This window comes from Staurois parvus, unplaced genomic scaffold (assembly GCF_062004578.1).
Source record: "Staurois parvus isolate SC_StPar_1 unplaced genomic scaffold, SC_StPar_1.0 ptg000446l, whole genome shotgun sequence".
NCBI lineage: Eukaryota > Metazoa > Chordata > Amphibia > Anura > Ranidae > Staurois > Staurois parvus.
The window spans coordinates 1,005,921-1,024,645 of NW_028318242.1; the positions used below are offsets into that span (position 1 = coordinate 1,005,921).

At 41.2% G+C, this 18,725-nt stretch overlaps 1 protein-coding gene across 1 annotated transcript; it reads right to left on the reverse strand.

Annotated features, from left to right (window-relative positions):
- Window positions 1-375: 375 nt before the first annotated feature.
- TXNDC9 (thioredoxin domain containing 9) lies at window positions 376-18,359 on the reverse strand. Its single transcript, XM_089688107.1, has 5 exons — window positions 18,255-18,359; window positions 13,194-13,384; window positions 12,304-12,422; window positions 9,290-9,544; window positions 376-4,505 (listed from the first exon to the last, which is right to left on the reverse strand). Exons 2-5 carry the CDS (start codon window positions 13,380-13,382, stop codon window positions 4,385-4,387), a joined length of 684 nt encoding a protein of 227 aa, XP_089544233.1. The 5' UTR covers window positions 13,383-13,384; window positions 18,255-18,359; the 3' UTR covers window positions 376-4,384.
- Window positions 18,360-18,725: the final 366 nt, after the last annotated feature.

Sequence of the window (18,725 nt, forward strand, 5' to 3'; positions counted from 1 at the left end):
ATTAAAGATTAATTCCCAACAACCTCCCCACTCCTCTGGTCCTCACTGCACTTATCTGCCATGCTGATAAATTTCCACTTCTGCCAATGTACCGATCCATACACAGCCCTGTAGCCTGCGTAGCAACAGAATGCCGGCAATGGCTAGTGATCATTGGTCAACGTGACAGTGCTATCCAATGACAATCTCCACTAAGTTATGGGGCTTGCAATGGTCTTTGATGTCATGTGACCATGCTGACCAATGGCATTTTTCTGCTACACTGGCTACAGGGCTGTGTATGGGGTTTCAAGATCGTTTTCTGTGCACAATAGTGCTAATAACTAACCCCAAAAGGGGGATAAGGAACAGCAAAGCACCACACTTCAAACAAAATACACTTGCATAACAGTATCTCCTTTAATCTATATTAGATTTTAAACATTGTATCCATTAAACCTGTATTAAAAACAATACCACATAAACAGAATTACACACTTTAAAAACCTTTACAATTCATACACCCCTATCAGGCAATCCCCCATATTCATATATAATTTTTTTTACAAACAAGTTCAAAATGTAAATTCATTAGTAGTTATTGCATGTATTAAATCACAGCAACATGGTAACGAGAGTGCAGGTAACATCAAAAGCTTAATGATGTAGAGGTGGGCCATCCATTAGCTTTTTAGAATATATACAAAAATAATGGTTGCATAGATCAATCATATGCCCCATAGGAGGCAGATATCTGCAATGTCTCATTCCCAGGATAAGGTTGGAATTTGTGCTGAATGGTTTGAGCATATCCAAAGTTGTAAAAGCTGAACTCTGTTATACACACACACATGTAGCAACAGCTCGTATGTACTCCATCAGGGTACAGTGGAATAAAACAAAATCCAGAGCTGCAACTAGAGGGATAAAGACAAGGAATCACTGTGCAGCTTCAAAAAGGACTCTCAAGCAGCATCAGTAGTTCCAGAAACAGGTGTCTCCATATCAGTCACCAATGCAAATGATACAGATTCCTGCTTTCTGGCTTCAGTCATCCACAGATGTAACAAGGCATGCCTGGAAAAGGGAACACCTCAAGCCAGGTCTGACGCATTTCTTCCCCATGGGAACTTCCTCAGGGTCCTGCTCTTAAACCTCTCATCAGCAGCTAAGGCCTTTATCAGGACGCTGGAATAAGTACTAGCCTTATTGGGTCCCTGTAATATTCTCATGGTGGGATAGATGATCTGTTGAGGGTTAATCAATGTGGACTCCTGTAGGGCAATGTGCCATTAATCTCCAAATATTGCAACAATTTGGATGGGTGCAACCCAAGGGTCACCAATTTTGTTTTTTTTTTAACAAAGACAATTCCCTATCTGTCACAGTGTTCAGGAAGAGAAAAAAAAGGGAGGTCAGTGAAGTAAACCCTGCACCAATGAAAGGAAGAAAATGCTCCTACAGGAATTGTAGTAACTCTGCATCAGTACAAAATGGTACCCCATCATTTGTGTGCAGTGGTCGCTTACCTTGTAGGCTCCATACGCCACTCTTTCCTGTAATGTCACAGCCAGGATTATACAGGCACAATCAGGAAAAAGGTCATGATTAGTGCCTGTTAAACTTCAGGGAATGCAGAGCATTCCAGCAACTGGCAATGTATCATTTACATCCTGTTAAAGCCTGCACCAAGCTCAGAGCCACAGCTTGCTTTAACTACATGTCTACCTTGCCATTTAGAAACGTACCTTGGTAGAAAAGTGGTTAGAGAAAACAAACTGCTATTTTAAACACACCCGAATTTAACTAATTTTAACCGAAAGTTCACTTTAATGAATTATATAAATGCTTATAATTTGGGTTCTAGTGCACTTTAAGTTTAAACAATTAATTCTTTGTGGTCAATACTTTGACCAAATGAGTTTCTCAATTCCAAGCAAATAAGATATGGAACTAGAAATTCTTTTAGTTTATCTTTTTTCTTTTTGAGAGACTGCATTTTTCCACCATCTGTTCAATGTCTCTGGGTGTTCCAGGCCAACACATTACACATTTTGGTCCTATCTGTGTGCGCTGAATGTTTGAATGAGCAATATGTAATTTTGGTGATTTCGTTTTGCAGACTTTGGGTCTATCACCTGGCACAAGTTAGTGAAAAATCAACCAGTGTCCTATATAGTACAAAGCAGTTGACCTTTTCCTGAATAGGTAACATTCCTTATGTAACTTTTATTCTTCTGTGGGTCTTTAAAAATGGAACACAAAAATATATAAAATTTTTCCCCACTTTGGATAGCGTGACAAAGCATCAAATATTCATATTTTTACCTTTGCCCCTCCTTGGGAGGTTTCTCCTAACGTGCTGTCCTTCAATCTCTACTCTAACCAAAACCAAACCAAAAGGTTTTGGCTTTTGATACTTTTTACTGTAAATAAGGGGTGCTGAACCTTTTGAAGAGCAAGGGCCACTTAAGTGATTTGGTAACCAATCACGGGCCACACTAAAATGAAATCGTTCATTATGATATTCAAAATAAAAAAATTCCAATTTCTGAATATTTTCCTCCTGCAGCTGCTGAATGCCAGATGGAGGTAGAGAAGGAGAAGCCAGCTTAGCAGTTGCAGGAGGAAACTGGAGAGGATCGGTTCCTGTGTATGCAGCCCCTGCTGCCCATCAATGGTTGGGGGTGTGGTAAAAACAGCACAGTGTACCTGCAGCTTTCCTGTAGGTTAGCTGAGCTTTGCCATAGACGTCTATTATATCTTTCCTGTGTGGTGCATTCTGAAAGCACTCCAAAACTCCTGCATTCAGTTTGAGGTTGAGGGCCACATCAGAGGGCTCCAAGAGCCACATGTGGCCCACAGGTTGAGCACCCCTGCTGTAAATGTAACCCAGATAGCTATACTTGTTTGTTACATATACTTGCTGCGCATAAGAAATACAAGCATGCTTTTGATTTCCGGCTTTCAACATTTATTTTTTCAAATATGTAAAAAAAAAAAAAATATATAATATGAATATGAAAATGGTTTGCATTCAGTTATTGATAACCGCACTATAAGGCCCCAGAGTATATTTAGACAGTCAGCTGTAGCTCAACAAACCTGCAAAGTTCATGCACGTTCAATGCAAGGTGGCATTAGGGACTAATAAGGGCTGCTACTGCTGCAGGCATTTTGCTTCAGGTCACTTTAAAACATACCTGCATTTGATGCACCTTAGAGGCATTCATTTTGTGAGCTGAACTATTACATTGGCTGGCCATTCACAACTCTAAGGACCACAATACTGAATAGGATAAAGTGCCTTATACCACAATAGATTTTATTTAGCCAACGTGTCTAAGGAGAGAAAAGTCAAACGGTCTTGCTTATGGCAACAACACTATCCCTTCATTCCTCCCAGGGAAGTAAAGTGAATGGAAGAATCTGATTGGTTACTCAGGTCAACAGACAGATATTTCCCAAGACAGGATTTAGATCTGTTTGGTGAATAGATCCAATAGATAGTAGCCAAGCCCAGAAACTATCTGCTTTCCATGTGCTTCTGTTGACATTTAAAGCCCAACTTTGGCAAAAAGTTCTCCCATGCGTGAGGTTGCACCTGCACCACAAGGGTTAGATGCTGGTTTAGTCTAGGGAATGGTAAAAGCACTTTTAATTTACTGAATCCTCCTACGGACCCCCCCCCCCCCCCCCACAAATGGCACTCCCCTGTGCTCATGTGTACTCACGTCTAATGCAGAACTATGGTCACTGCATTGATCCTGATTATGTCAGAGGATATCAGACCACTGGAGTGCAGGAGAGAAGGGCTGCATGGACTAGTCTAGCAGTGTGGAGGAATAGGTAAGTAAATGTACTTTACTTGGTCCCCTAAGACATAAATGAGCAGCCAACTACTGCAATTCGGGCACACCGAGGAAAGACTTTCACTTTTCCCAGAATTCAGCTTTAACCAGGTAAGAGCTGCTCAGAGTTCAAACTGGGTATCTGATACATACTGATATTTATTTATAGGAGTTTAAATTATACAAGTTAGTGAATGAAAACCCACACCCACCCAATGTGCAATTAGTAAAAGCTCAATCATCCTTTCATTTTTAAAAATACAGATCTTGTTTTATCCATGACAGCTACACATTATAGCGATCATATATAAATTTCTGTGATGTCTGTATAAAACTTTTGAAAGAAAAGGATTGTAGTCAGCTTAGAACAAATATTCAATGTGTTTTCAAGTGCTGTTCTCAAAGTAATGTTATATTTACAAAAGCAGATCAATATGTCTGAAAAACTGTAAAGATGAATGCTTATTAAACCCCGAGAATGGGGATGATAATCTTTGAGCTGGTTCAACTTGGAATATAATTTTAGGGAAGGCTCAGTCGGGGATTTTAACAAACTAGTCATCATCTTCGGAGTCAGAATCATACTTCTTTCCTCGTATAGTTTTCTTTTCCAGTTTTGTGAAATGAGTGCCACATTTCTTCTGACATTGAGAAGGGGGTTCCATTAGATTTCCACTATAAAAATAAATATATAAAAATGGATTAACAGCAAATCTTAGTTGCTATAAAGCTGTGAAGTAGGAAGACAAGTATATTCATTAGAGCAAAAAATCTGTTTAGTAGGCTAAGGGCTCATTCAAACTGCTGCATGAACGTCTGATGCATAAAGGCTCTTATTTATCCAAATGGGAAGCCAACACCTCAGAACAGCCAAAATTAGACACTGTCACTTTTTCCCTCACTGCAGTGCACCTCATTGCAGATTATATGAATTGATGTGTTGTGATTTGCTGCAACCCAGGTGCATTGATGTAGCCTATTGGGGTACCAATAAAAATGTGATTTTTAGTTTACCTGTAAAATACCTTTCTTGGGAGTATATCATGGATGGTTAGGTTGCTCCCTACAGGTGACTGGACACTGCAAAAAGGAGGAAAATCCCCTTCCTGATAGGCAAGGCCTCAGTTCTTGTAGCAAGCCATAAACCACAAAGAAAGGGGTGGGATGTTGGTGTCCCATGATATATTCCAAGAAATGTATTTACAAGTAAAGCAAAAATTCTATTTTCCTAATCATACATCATAAAACACAGTGCATCTTCATATCCATAATGATAGGGATGACCCAAAGCATGGAATAAAGGATAAGGGCAACAAGTCACAGGTCCCAAATAACACCAGATTAGGTTAGAACCTCACACAGCAGCCTGCAAAACACACTGAAAGTTAGCATCTTCTGCAGCTCCAATATCAACTTGGAAAAACTTTGTAAAAAGTATGTACCAAAGACCAGGTAGCCGCTTTAAAAAACTTGAGCTACCAAAGCCTGACGATGAAAATCCCAGGAGGCAATCACAGGTGGAACTTTTACTTTTAAGCCATAAGCTTCAGAAATAAGGTGATGGATCCATGGAGATATGATAGATTTGGAATCGGTGTGATCCTTCTTTTGGCACTCAGGAAGGTCTCTGAACAAGGACCATCAAGGCTGAAATTTGACCGGCCATTCCCTGATCTACACAGACTGCAGAAAAGCCAGAATACAGCCAATCACATGGAGGGTAAAAACTATTTACTCATCTCCAAAATTTGTGAGGAGATCCACCAGTCTTGTGCTGAGGTTTAACAACATTGGGGAATCCAACAACTATGGTCCTCTGGTAACATGCAACCAAGATTTTCCTTGTTGGAGGGGTTTAGAAATAAACCGGGTAAATATAACTGACTCAGGGGCAACCATCTTCCTCAGAGCCCTCATGCAAAAGTGAATCAAGGAATCTGTTAGTGTTCTGTGTAAGTCCTCAGAGTAAGACTATTAAGAGGGAAGATCCTGCTTGCCTGAATGGTATCTAGGGTCAGGTCCAGATATTCCAACCTCTGGGCCGACGTCTGGAGATTTAGAACCCATCCAAACCTCTCCAGAGCGCACACATTGGTCTCAAACAGAGAAGAAGATTGCTCCCTCAGAAGTTGTCCAGGTACCCTAGAACAGGGATACACCAGAAACATAGGTGCCCGGCAACCAGGACCTTGTTGAATAATGGGAGCCATGAACAGGACAAATGGCAGAGCACAAACTCTAGGTCAGTAAGGTGGTAAAATTGGAATGTGTAGGTAAGCATCTTTAACATCAACACATGTCAGAAAGACTCCTTGCTGGATGGAGGCCACCGACGACTGCACAAATTCCATCCGCAACTTTGTACCCTTAGAAACTTTATGTCTCCTGAGATCCAAAATGGGGCGAACATCGCAGTTTGGTTCTGGAACTGTGAAGTAGAAACCAAGAAACTGTTTGTCCTCTGGAACAAGATAAGAGATTGCAAGGGTGCAAATTTATTTTGTGGATTTAAAAAATAAATAAAAATTGAAAGCACAAGGCATGGAGAAAAGTCGCACCCTAACCCTGGGGCTCTTCAGGAGTAGATTCCTTGGATGAGGATTCTTTGGCATCCCCTTCTACAGAATATTCTCATCTTCCTCGACCTTATCCTTTACTGGAGTTCAGTTTGCGACCAAGGCAGTCCAAGCCACCAAGTATTCCGGAAAGCTGCTGCTGTACCTTGGCAATAGCAGATGTGAAATCCTACCTTGTCATGAATAGAACTGTAGAAAGGCCCTCTCAGAGCTAGTAGAGACACCAGATAGTGGAAGAGATTCAGTGCTGCTTGGGATACATTTTACAAGGGGGCTGCATCCAGGTATTTGGAACTCCTCATCCCCTACATCCTCATCTCTGCTGTCAGTGAGACATGACCTGCTGACGGGTAATTAGCGGTCCTAGACAGCCAAGAAGACACTGTGCCAGTAAGTACAAGTGTGCTGGTTACCCCAGGAGAATTACTAAGAATTTTCTGCCAGTGAACGCAACAAAAAGAAAAGGGAGGGGGTCGCTAGATAAGGCTAGACGGGGTACCAGCAAGACTACCTCAGAGTACTCACAATTTCTGCTACCCAAGGGGGTCTAATCTTCTCCCCTCACAGCAGGCTTTTCCACAAAGGGTCTTCAGGAGCTCGACTCCTCAGATGGGGATCACTGCCCTGGAACCTGTATAGTGTCTGCAAGGCAATATATCATTGTGCAGTGTCCCATTCTGCAGAGTCTAGTGCCAACCAGCAACATTACAGTCCATCACTGTGTCCAGAGCAGGGCCCAGGTAACGATTCTCTGAGTTTAAAAAAGCCACAGGCAATTGCTTCAGAAAAGCCAGTCTCCTAACCCCAGCTGGAAGTGTTGAGAAGTTAGCCATTTTCGTGCAGCATGTTTGAGAGCCTTGCGAATGAGTTATGACTTGAAGGGGATTTCCAGTCTTTTTTTGCCAGTGTCCAATTGCCTGATGGTGGCAGCATAACCCTGTCATGAATATGAAAATGTTCTGTGTCCTGTGATGCATTATAACAGAAAATCTCTTTTAACAAATTTATCAGTTAAAGCTTGTATGTACTATAAAAATTGTTCACATTTGGTTACAAAGTAGATAAGGTTGGAAAAACACAGGTCCAACCAATCCAACCTGTTTGTGTGTTAGTTTGTTATCCCTGTTTGTTCTGCTCATCAAATACAACACCCTTTTGTCTCTCCCTTGTTTCTGCAGCATTACATTAATGAGATTCTAAAAGCCTTATTTTTTTTTTCTTTTTAAATAAACATGCAGTGGTTTGCACAGTGCAGCCCGGAACCTCCTCTTCTCAGGTCCCCCTGCAGGCTCTCCTGTCCCCTCCCTCCTGTGACACCTGTGGGGGCAACCGCTGCTCCGTGTATCCACTCACACACGGAGCCATGACTTGGCCCCAACCTTTCTTTTCTTATTGGCTAACTGGCTGTGATTGACAGTAGCGGGAGCCAATGGCTCCCGCTTCTGTCTTAACCAATGAAAAGAGGGAGTCTTGGGATATCTGTGACTCCAGTGCACATCGCTGGATCAAAAGGGGGCTTAGATAAGGATGGGGTGATGAAGGTAAAAAACCTTTAACCTTTAGAACCACTTTAAATAAGAACACAAACAAAATTTAAAAATGTGCAATGCATTGTGCAAGAAACAAAATTTTAGTTTCATTAGAAAATGGACAATACATCTATATAACACTAGTTCTCTTAAACCAACACTGACCAAACTAGGTGTTACTGTACACAGAGTTTAAACAGAATGACTATTGCTAAACACTGCAAAAGCTTTCCTAATACTTTTCCACTTGGTGTCAGTGTTCTGAAATACTATAATTGAGGGGAAATAAGCCTACAGTCCTATGTTCAGGCCTGATCCTTTAAAAGGATAGGTTCACCTTTGGAACATTTTACACCTGTATTTAGGGTGTAATATGTTCAAGCTCATGCCCCGCTCACCCCTTCACTTGTGACAGTGGGCAGGGGATGAGCTTGAACATAATAAAATTACTCCCTAAATGCTGGTCATATTTTAAAAACTAACATCAAGCAGTAGATAATTACTTGAAGTGATCTGCCGCAAATGTATACAGGATGGCGAGGTCAATTGCCCCTGCAACGATCCAGTACAACCAGGGAACAAAGAAGAGAAAAAAAATATATGAGGGGAAATTATCCAACAAACAATATCCCCTCCACATTTAAACCCAGGCCCCAACAACTATGCTATGATAGCATACGATTAAAGAAGATATACATATCCTTCAATATAATTTAAAGTGTGCAGTTGTGCTTCACCAGTCACAATGTTCCTCATGTAGAATGGAGACACCTGAAGTAAATAGCGGTCGCACAGGAGAAAAAGCTGCAGCATACAGCAGCCTTTAGTAATGAATGGCTGTACAATGTATAGGCTGTGAAAATCCCAGTAGATCAGCAGTTTTTTAAATACTCAGACCAGCCTGTCTGGCACCAACAACCATGCCATGTTCAAAGTCGCTTAAATCCCCCTTCTTCCTCATTCTGATGCTGAGCTTGAATTTCAGAAACTCTCCTTCACCATGGCTAGATGCCTAAATGTATTGAGTTGCTGCTATGTGATTGGCTGATTAGCAATGTATGTTACCAAGCGATTGAAAGTGTTTTTTACTCTTGTACTTTTCAGCATGAGTTAAAAAAAAAAAAAAAAAAAAAAAAAAACAATTTTGGGCCACTTTTCATTTGAAAACGAACACACATGCACACTTTTCCTGAATACACCAAGTAGTTGTGAAATGTACAGTTTTACTAAACAAGCCAAAATTTGCAAAACTGAGCTCAAAATTGGTTTTATCTTCAGGCAAGAAGGGGTTAAAATGCACTATAGCCATATTAAATTAGCACATAATTTGACGAAAACAAGTTTAGTAAATTACCTGTAGTTAATAATATCAGCACAGCCAAGTCTCCACTCTAAGGTCTCTGTGGTGAATTCATCTGTATTCCCTAAATCAGTAAAACCAACCACGTAATCTTTGGTCTTGCCATCTTTCACCAGGGCAAGAGTTGGGATGACTTTTATACGCAATCTCTCACACAGGAAAGGAGCTTTCTCCACATTCAGCTTCAGGAACTTAGTTTCTATGTGTTTCTTAGCCAGCAATGAAAGATGCTTGTCCAGTATTTTACATCTGTTGGAAAAATATATCAAGTATAATATCAAGTATAAATTAAAAATGTAATTATTATAAAGTTTGTGCTGTAAAACACATGTAGCATTATTTGCAAAGTAACAGTCTGCAAAATATTGTGCTTGTCGCAATTAGCCGGTTCAAATAAGCCACTAAGCCCGGTTCACACTGGTGCAACTTGCAATACACAGAGTTGCATGGCAACTGAAATCACATTATGTTTAATGGTGGCTGTTCCAATCAGTGTGACTCAAGATGTTGCAAATTTGAAAAAAAGGTTCCTGCACTACTTTGGTGGACTCCAGTGGAATTTCAGCCCCATGGACTTATCTTACAGAAGCCAGTCAGCATTATAGAAGAAGCCATTCCTATGTGACTTTGATAAGCTCAATTATTTTTTTTCTCCTCCCAGATCATCCCTGCTGTCTAAACCATCCTCAAAAGCACATTCTATTCATGCACAAATGTTTTGTGCATCTCTTACATGTAAACATGCATTGTGCAAAGGGTAGGCCATTCACTTGAATAGAATGCCCCACACATGCCCAAAAGTAGCTCACGAACATCTTGGGTTGTGGAGCGTATCACTTTTTGTCATACGGCAAACCACGCATCTGCAAACTATGAGTGGGGTGTCATTAATAGTTAGGCAGAATTCAAATCTGCATGTTTCTGAATGTACGGCACGTACAGTAAATGTCCACTTACCATTATGGTGATGCAAGCATGATATGCATTTGTAGCAAGTTTCCAAAACAGGTGGTTGCTGCGTGACCAGAAATGTGGCAATGTGAATGCAACCGAACTGTTAATGAAACCCCAATCACAGAGAGCCATTATGGCACAGCACAATGGGCTTTTGCAGCGCACTTCCAAAATGTGCAGCAAAGCTCCTGTTTTTTGTGCAAGTTGCCTGCGTTTGAAGTGTGCAGATGTGAATGCATGGCAACGCAAGCACAAAGCGTGTTTCTAAAACGCGCAGCAAAGGATGCGTTGTCTGGGGTTTGCCACACGTAAACGTGCAAACATGAATGCAGCCTAATTGCTAATGACACTCTGATTGCAGTTAGTATGCCATTATGGCGACACAAGATGCACAATTACAGCGGGTTTTCGAAATGAACAGTAAAGCACAACCGATAAGGTAGTTTGTCACGTATGGGCTGCTCTGTGCACAATGTGCCATTACATGTGCAAAATTGGAAAAAAATAAATGAAAGGTGCAATCAGGGTTGAGTAGGAATTTCTTGGGAGGAGAGTATTTAGGCAGTAAGGATGACCCTTGGGGAAGAAGTGAAGGTTAAAAAAAACAAAACACAAAAGCTTTTCTTGGGAGCTGTTGGGGGAATATAGTTCATTTTATATTACAACTTGATCTTTTTTTAGGGAACTGTCTATTCCCTGGCTGTTTTTAAACAGTTGCCGCCCGGCCTATGGCCAGATGGCGGCCGGGCAAACAGCTCATCCCTCCGGATGGATGCCAATTTGGCGTCCTTTCCGGAACGCACATTGCACGTGCCAGCACTGCGGCGAGATCTGTCACCAGCCGTGTACCTCGGACACGGCCGATGACAGATCTGTGTACCGGCCCTGTTGCCAGTACCATGTGACCTGGTCACATGACAGTTGTAAACAATGGATGGCTTCCTTTCATGCCATCCCTTGTATACAAGTGTGTCTAGCTGTGAATAGTCACAGCGATCGCATGCACAAGCTGGGACAATCACAGCCCAGCTGTGTCATGTGATTAGCCGTGGTCAAATCACAGCTAATCACAAAAAAAAAAAAAACACAACAACCACCCTGAATGAATCGATTTCATTCAGGTAAATGCTTGCTTATAGCAAAGTAATTCTTTGCTATAAGCAAATTGTGTAAAAAAAAAAAAAGAAAAAATAATACTGATCACTTCCCCAAAGTAGTACAATGTTACTATGGTAACATTATACTACTTCAGTCATAGTGCAATATGACAACTTTCCTACCGACTAAATAATAAATTACTAATTTGGGTTATTTTCACCTAAGAAATGTAGCAGAATAAATTTGGCCTAAATTTATGAAGAACAATTATTTATTTGCAAACTTTTATAACAAAGAAAAACATGTTTTTTTCTTCAAAATTTTGGTCTTTTTGCTTTAATTTAGCAAAAAATAAAAACCCCAGTGGCAATTAAATACTACCAAAAGAAAGCTCTAGTTGTGTGAAGAAAATGATAAAATTTTAGTTTAGGTACAATGTTGTATGAGCGCGCAATTGTCATTCAAAGTGTGAGAGAGAGCGCTGAAACCTGAAAATTGGCCTGGGCAGGAAGGGGGTAAAAGTGCCCTGTATGGAAGTGGTTAAAAGAGATTTTGTAGTAAAAATGTATGATTTTAGTTTATGTCTTTGCCTAATCTGTTCTGAAAAAAGGTATCAGCGCCGTTGAAAATCCAACTCTTTACTTTTTATTGTTCTTCCTCTTTAATTTGTATTGGGATGTGGTGACTGCATCAAATGAACCCATTGCTTTGTTTATATAGTGTCCAATTATACAGTTTTTTCATGGCCCATCATAGCCTTGGCTTTAGAACTCCTTCAAAAGCAGATGGATTTTTTTTAGGCTAGGATGTCTTATACTGGAAAAGCTGTTATCTCAATACAAGTATTAGCCACAGACTGGAAGTAAAAAATGCACTCTACAAGACTGATTTGCAAGGTTGATTTACGCAAATCTACATGCAAGCTAAGCACAACAGCAGCAATCTTTGTACAATACCTGAACGTAGAGTCCTTGTAAAAATGACAGACAACATTTTTACTTTCTTTCACTTCTTGGAAGAAATCTCTCTCGCTAGGAATTTCTCTGTATTCACCATGCCCTTTGGAGATCCACTCCTGAAGTGCAAAAATTATATATTATAAATAATAAACCCCGTTGTGGATCAGTATGCAACATAAAGATCTTTAAAATAAAAGTAGAACTAAATGCTCCTATACTTTAGGCCCCATTTACATCTGCGGTTCCGGTTTTGGAAACTGCATTGCACTAGTGTTGCCATTACAGCGTTCCTAAACCCACAACAGTAAAATCAGTCTGTATATGCAGTAAAGCAAGCTTGTTATACTCAACTGTGGAACCTAAGGGGTTAATCCTCTGCACTGTGTAAAAAGGCTGTTTGATCCTGGCTTTTCTGATCCTCCCCTTCTTCCACTGTCCCCGTCTTATCTCCTGATAAGACATGTGGAGTCACTCTACACATGCTCAGTTTGGTGTATATTGCTAGCGGGGGTTTTTTTTTTTTTTTTCCTTGGGAGGGTGCATGTGATCAGCACAGGGCCAATCAGCACTGTCCAGACAGAGGTCTGCATCTTCCTAGAACAGAATGAAAACTCCTACTACAAGCTTTAACCAGTGCTTTGCTGGACACTGATAGAAGTCACAAGACTGCTCTATCTGCTGGTGAGAAAAGGTATTTATCAGTTTATATTTACTAAAATAATTGCATTTCAATGTTCTGTGTACTATAAGAGACCAGATATAGTAAATGCAGGGTCCTGGGTTTAGTAACACTTTAAATAATTATATGGAATTCCCACAATGTGGATGGCTTAAGGTAAAAAAAAAAAAAACCTTTAGCCTGCAGAAGCACTTTAAAATCAAGTTACCTGTTTTTGCTGCTGTGCCTTCTTTAAAGCTTCTAGTCGCTTTTCTTTTAGGCGCTCCAATTCATCTTCATCGATCTTATCTAGCTTTTCCAACTCAGCATCCAGCTGTTCTTCCATCATCTTGGCAGTCTGCAACAATTGATTCTCCATGACTTTTGAAAACATCTCCACAGAAGTGTCAGCCGCCATATCTAAAATAAATAAGTAAAATACTACATTATTCAATAAGCAGGGCAAGAACTGAAACACACAAGACTTTTTATTGAAACTGACTAGACTAGTATTTATGATGTTCTCTTTACAGTTTCTTTTTTCTACAGAACACTCTTAAAGCACAGCTAAGTTAAGTGATATTAAAGGCATTTAAAAAAAAAAAACACATCATACTTACCTGCTCTGTGCAGTGGTTTTGCACACACAGAGCAGCCCTGATCTGCCTCTTCTCGGGTCCCCCACTGGCACTTCTGGCCCCTCCCTCCTGCCAAGTACCCCCCTGGCAAGCTCTCCCTATTAGCTCACTGGCTGTGATTGACATCAGCTGGAGCCAATGGCTCCTGGTGCTGTCTCAGCCAATGAGGAAGAGTCCCCAAAGAGGCGAGGCTCTCGTGCACATCGATGGTTTGGGATGGGTCTCAGGTAAGTATTGGGGGGGCTGCTGCACACAAAGTTTTTTCATGCATAGAATGCATGAAGGTAAAAAAGCCTGTGCCTTTACAACCACTTTAAAATTCCAAGGAAGTGACGAACTGGCACCGATATATTATTGAAGCGCCACCTGTGGTTTTCCTGCTGGTTAGCTGCACTTTGCCATAGACTTTTATTATATTCTGCAGGTGTAGTGCACTCTCTTTCTGCATTTAGTAGTTTTGGTGTGCTTTCAGAAAGTGCACCAAACCCACAGGTAATAACAGAAGTGTATGGCTCAGTGTAGGAAACCCGCAGGTGCACTGCGCTGCACCTGTGGATCAGTTTGAAAGCAGCCCAGTAACTACTGCAGAAGAGATATGTCCATATATACACTGTGATTTTAGTAATAAATTAACCTTTAAAAACAGTTTTCCATTCAGGAATTGCCCTTTCTTCCGGTATCGCCAGCTGTTGCTGTCTCAAGAGCACTTACTATCACTCTACCTGTGACAGGAGCCAGCGCTATACAGGAAGCATTGGCTTATGCGGCTCTACTCCTTCCGAAGATGTGCGCTTCCTCTACCACCAACCTCCTTCACAACACTGAGGCTCTGGGATTGAGTTTCGGCAACCTGCGTTCTGGGCTTGTTGTTCCGCCATCCCAGAGCAGGATGTCGTGGGCCACATCAGAAAACTCTGGTTGAACACTCCTGGCATAGCCCATAATTCTAACTTACTAATGGAAGGTAGAAAGGAAAGCCAACATTTGAATTGGTTGCTCTGGGCAACACACTTTCTCTTTCCTCACATTTTTATGGGATAATGATGCTGAAAGAGGTACTATCATGACAGTTAAGACAAATGGCGGCGTGTTTTAAAGTTACTAAACTCTCCTATCCTTTACAGCCATCTTAGCTTCTGCCATCTGCCGTTGTCATAGTGGTGAAAATATAATCAGTTATGACACCAGCCATTTGATTGTTTGCCTGTTCAGCTGAGAGCACAAGCCACTGTGACAGTTGTCATTCATCGCATGCCTTAAAGTGACACTAAACTTGATTGATTATCATTCTAAAATATCAACTAGACCATGGCTGTTTTTGGTTTAGTCTCTTACGGTTGTTTTCAGACCTCTTTTTTGTCCTGTGCACACTCCCTATCCTCCACTGATGCAGCTCACTACTACACTAGTGTAGAGCTAGCAGTGCTATTAAACCTGGTCACTTGCTCTGCTCTATGAGTACTACTATAACGCCAATAGAGAGCTGAATGTGTCTGCACAAAGATGTGTAGTCCATCTCGGGGACAAGCAGGAAAGGGTGGCTACGTTTACAAACACAAGGGGGACAAAGAATTAATGTTGCTACCCTAGAATAGGAAGCCTGAGAATAGCAGATAAAAGCTTCCATTTAAAAGATGAAACAAAGGAAGGGAGAGATAAAAAAGGGACATTTGACATATTTCCAAATTCCCCAAGGAGTTGACAGACCCATATGTGCCACCTATACAGAGCTCTACTAGCTTTTGAACCAAGCCCCAGCCTTCACCATTGAGCAACTTGATGCCTTCACATTTACTGACCAACGGGGATCTAGCCCTGGATGGTTGAAAGGTGCAGCTTTGTTTTATTCTCTGGTGGCCAATCCCAAGCTGCTGGCTCCCCCTGTCTGTTTCTGTGAGTCTCCTTAGCTAGCTAGCTGCTAGGAGACACCTGTGTGGGCATGCTCCCAGCCAGTGCTGTGTGTGTCCATTGACACGTAAAGTTCCCAGAAAACTACAGGTCAGCTCCCTGCTCCCAACAATGTGACCAACAGCAGACCTCAGTACTCTACAACCTGGAAAAGGGGAAGCTGCACAAATTGTCCTGTAGCTGGTAGCAGTCACAAGGGTCCACAGGTGTTTACAGACAGTGGAACAGAGAGACTAGGGTGATTCTTATCTTAATGCAGAGAATGCAGTAAGGCATTTTAAAAAAAAGTGCTTAGTTAGCATTTAGTACCACTTTAAAGTAAAACAAAAAGGCAAAACTTTTCTTCCCCTTTTTTGAATACACAAAGAGAGAGTTATTAACTGTACCATAGCGAGAACAGGAAGTGATAGGAAATCACTCCAAAGTAAGGGAATCTCACTTAATCACTAGTGTCACCAGAACTAGTGTTCACATTGAAAGACTTCCCCCTCTATTCCTGTTCCGTATAGAACCCATAAATTTAGGATTTTTACTTTTGGTGAGAATGATAAACATGTCAGATGGACAAGATGAATCCCCTTACCAGAGGCACAGACAGCAATAAAAACCTGATGGAATAGAACACCTATCTCCACACTATACAAAACTAAAACAAAAAAAAAGAAAGAAAGTTTTGCCTTTAGTTACTTTAAAACCCCAAGGAAACTAAACCCTCCTATCATTTTCAGCCGACGAAGGTGTCATCTTAGTCTCTGTTTGATCTGTAACTGACATGGTACTGCACATGTGATCAGTTAGAACACCTGTCATTTGATGGTTTGACAGTTTGGTTGAGAACACAAGCAAATGTGACAGTTAGCATTCTAGGAATGCCTAGAATGTAACTGTTTTTTTAAACTGTTAAATTGATAGGTTTAGTTCCATTTTCTTTAACAATAATGTTTGTTTTTCCAAGTCATAGCAAGCACAAGGGAGCCCTAGACAGGGGGACAAAACAACTGTACATAGTATCAGAGGAAAGGAGAAAGAAAAAAAAAAAAAAAAGATGGGGAAGTAGTCTCTGCAGACTCAGGATGGTTTAGTTCCACTTTAACATTTTAAACTAAAAGTTCCACCTTAACAGGTACCCTGCCATTTCCTTTATTAGACAAAACCATCCTTCCTGTTTAATTTGTCATCCTAGTGTTTTGTTAACATTACAAAGTTGTGGTGATGTGCATAAAACCGCAGGTCACCGCAACAAAGTAAAAACATGACATACACACAATACATTGTAATGTGTTAGTATTACAACACTGTATCAAACCATTTCACATCCATTTTGTCCCTACTGCTTTGTCCTGTGCCCTGCCTGCATTTTTACTGTTCTTTCTGCCTGGAAACTTGAGAACATCCATGGCGTCCAAAAAGCGTCCCTTTAGGTCAAAAGCGGTTTTAGACCAGCTAGAGAACAGCGATAGTAAATCAGAACCACTTGCAGAATTGAGTTATAATGATTCGTGGGGAAATTCGTCATTAGACACTGAAAACGATTTTGCGACTTTGCTCAGTGATGTGCGAACTTGGCACTATATTTCAAATTTCAGTGTTTTTAGTTTGATTACATTATTGAACTAAAATGTATTATTTTTTATAATGATTTATTATATTATAATTTTGTTTCAAACTTTATCATACCCGGGATGTTTACTAGACTCGTTTGGATAGATTAAAATAAGTTATTCCTAAGAATTACAGGCCTACAATATAAAACAACTAATTTCCATGCAAAACAATGTACCGCTTTGACATTCACATATATTGACATAATCAGACTGCCAGGGGGGTTAATAAAGAATATATATTTATTTTTGTATTAATAGCCCATCACACTGTTCCCTCAATGCTTGGCAAAATGGACACCAGCCCACATGCTATAATGGAGAGTTTTAGCGTGTGGGTAGCGTGAACACGCATGAAGTCAGGATTTATGTTACTGGCAAGTTCACCCGACAAGAATCAAGCAAGAGAAAAAAAAAACAAGAAAAACACAAAGGACAAGAAAACCAATGCAGCAATCACACCTAAGATCTAATGCACACGGAGCATCTAGCCTGTGTGTCACACCCTGCTCTTTTGGTGCACCGTCCATCCTGATGCTGGCAGCCTATCAAAGTCGACGACAAACTGAAAGACGCTGTACAGTGGTACTCATATTTAGGGCTGAACACATACAGCCCTATACATGAGTAGCACTTGGTACAGCATATTTCAGTTTGTCGCTGACTTTGATAGGCTGAAGGTATGCGGGGGCTGGGCAGTGCACCTGTCCCATCCAGGTATAGGACGTGACACGCAGGAGGCTAAACACCCAGCATGTACGAGGCCTAGAGATTGGGAAACTGCAATCCATATTGTGTCCATTGCAATCTTTATCAATGACAGACCTAACCATGTACCCTGCTTTGAACCCCATTGTCCCTTATGCTGCCTCTGGTAGGGTGTGGTCATTCACCAAACCATGACACAAAGCCAATAATTCCTCAGTCACCACAATGGAGGACGATTTCTTGGATTTTAACAACAGGCCCCACAGAAAACACCCAAGGCAGGCCTCATATCTTGATGTAGAGCCCCAGTGTCCTCCAAGGCAGCACAGTTGAGCTCTAGAAACAAAGCGGGCCTGCTCAGGCCTAGTGCCAGGCTTCCCTACACCTCTGTAGGGTACACACAGCTCATCTCCCCCCCCATTCCGGCCCCATTACCTGCTCTCGGCGCCTCACAACCACTTCCACCAACACACCACTGTCAAGACAACCAACCCGTTCACGCTGCGTTCTACAAAGCCTTCACTGACGTTCGCCACGTGATCATACCGTATCCAACCCTCCCTCTCCCTATTACCAATTGTACACGCGTCGCCATCTTTGTTACTGGCATATTCTCAGAACGCTAAATTTTACCTCACTTTCGAGAGTAAACATCATATTGAGGGTTAAGTACACTCAATGCATTGATTTAAATATAAAGAGTGACTTTAAAATTAGCTGCAGCTAATGCTGCAATGATCCCCCTGTCAGACTACACGTGCTGCAGCCATGTTGGTACACCCTGTGCACTGACCTGCCAGGCAATTTCCAACTTCCTCATGCCCTGCATATACTTCAACATACTCCGGACATCTGGCATGCCATCAACGTGCACTATTAATATTGTCACCGCTTCAAATGCATCGC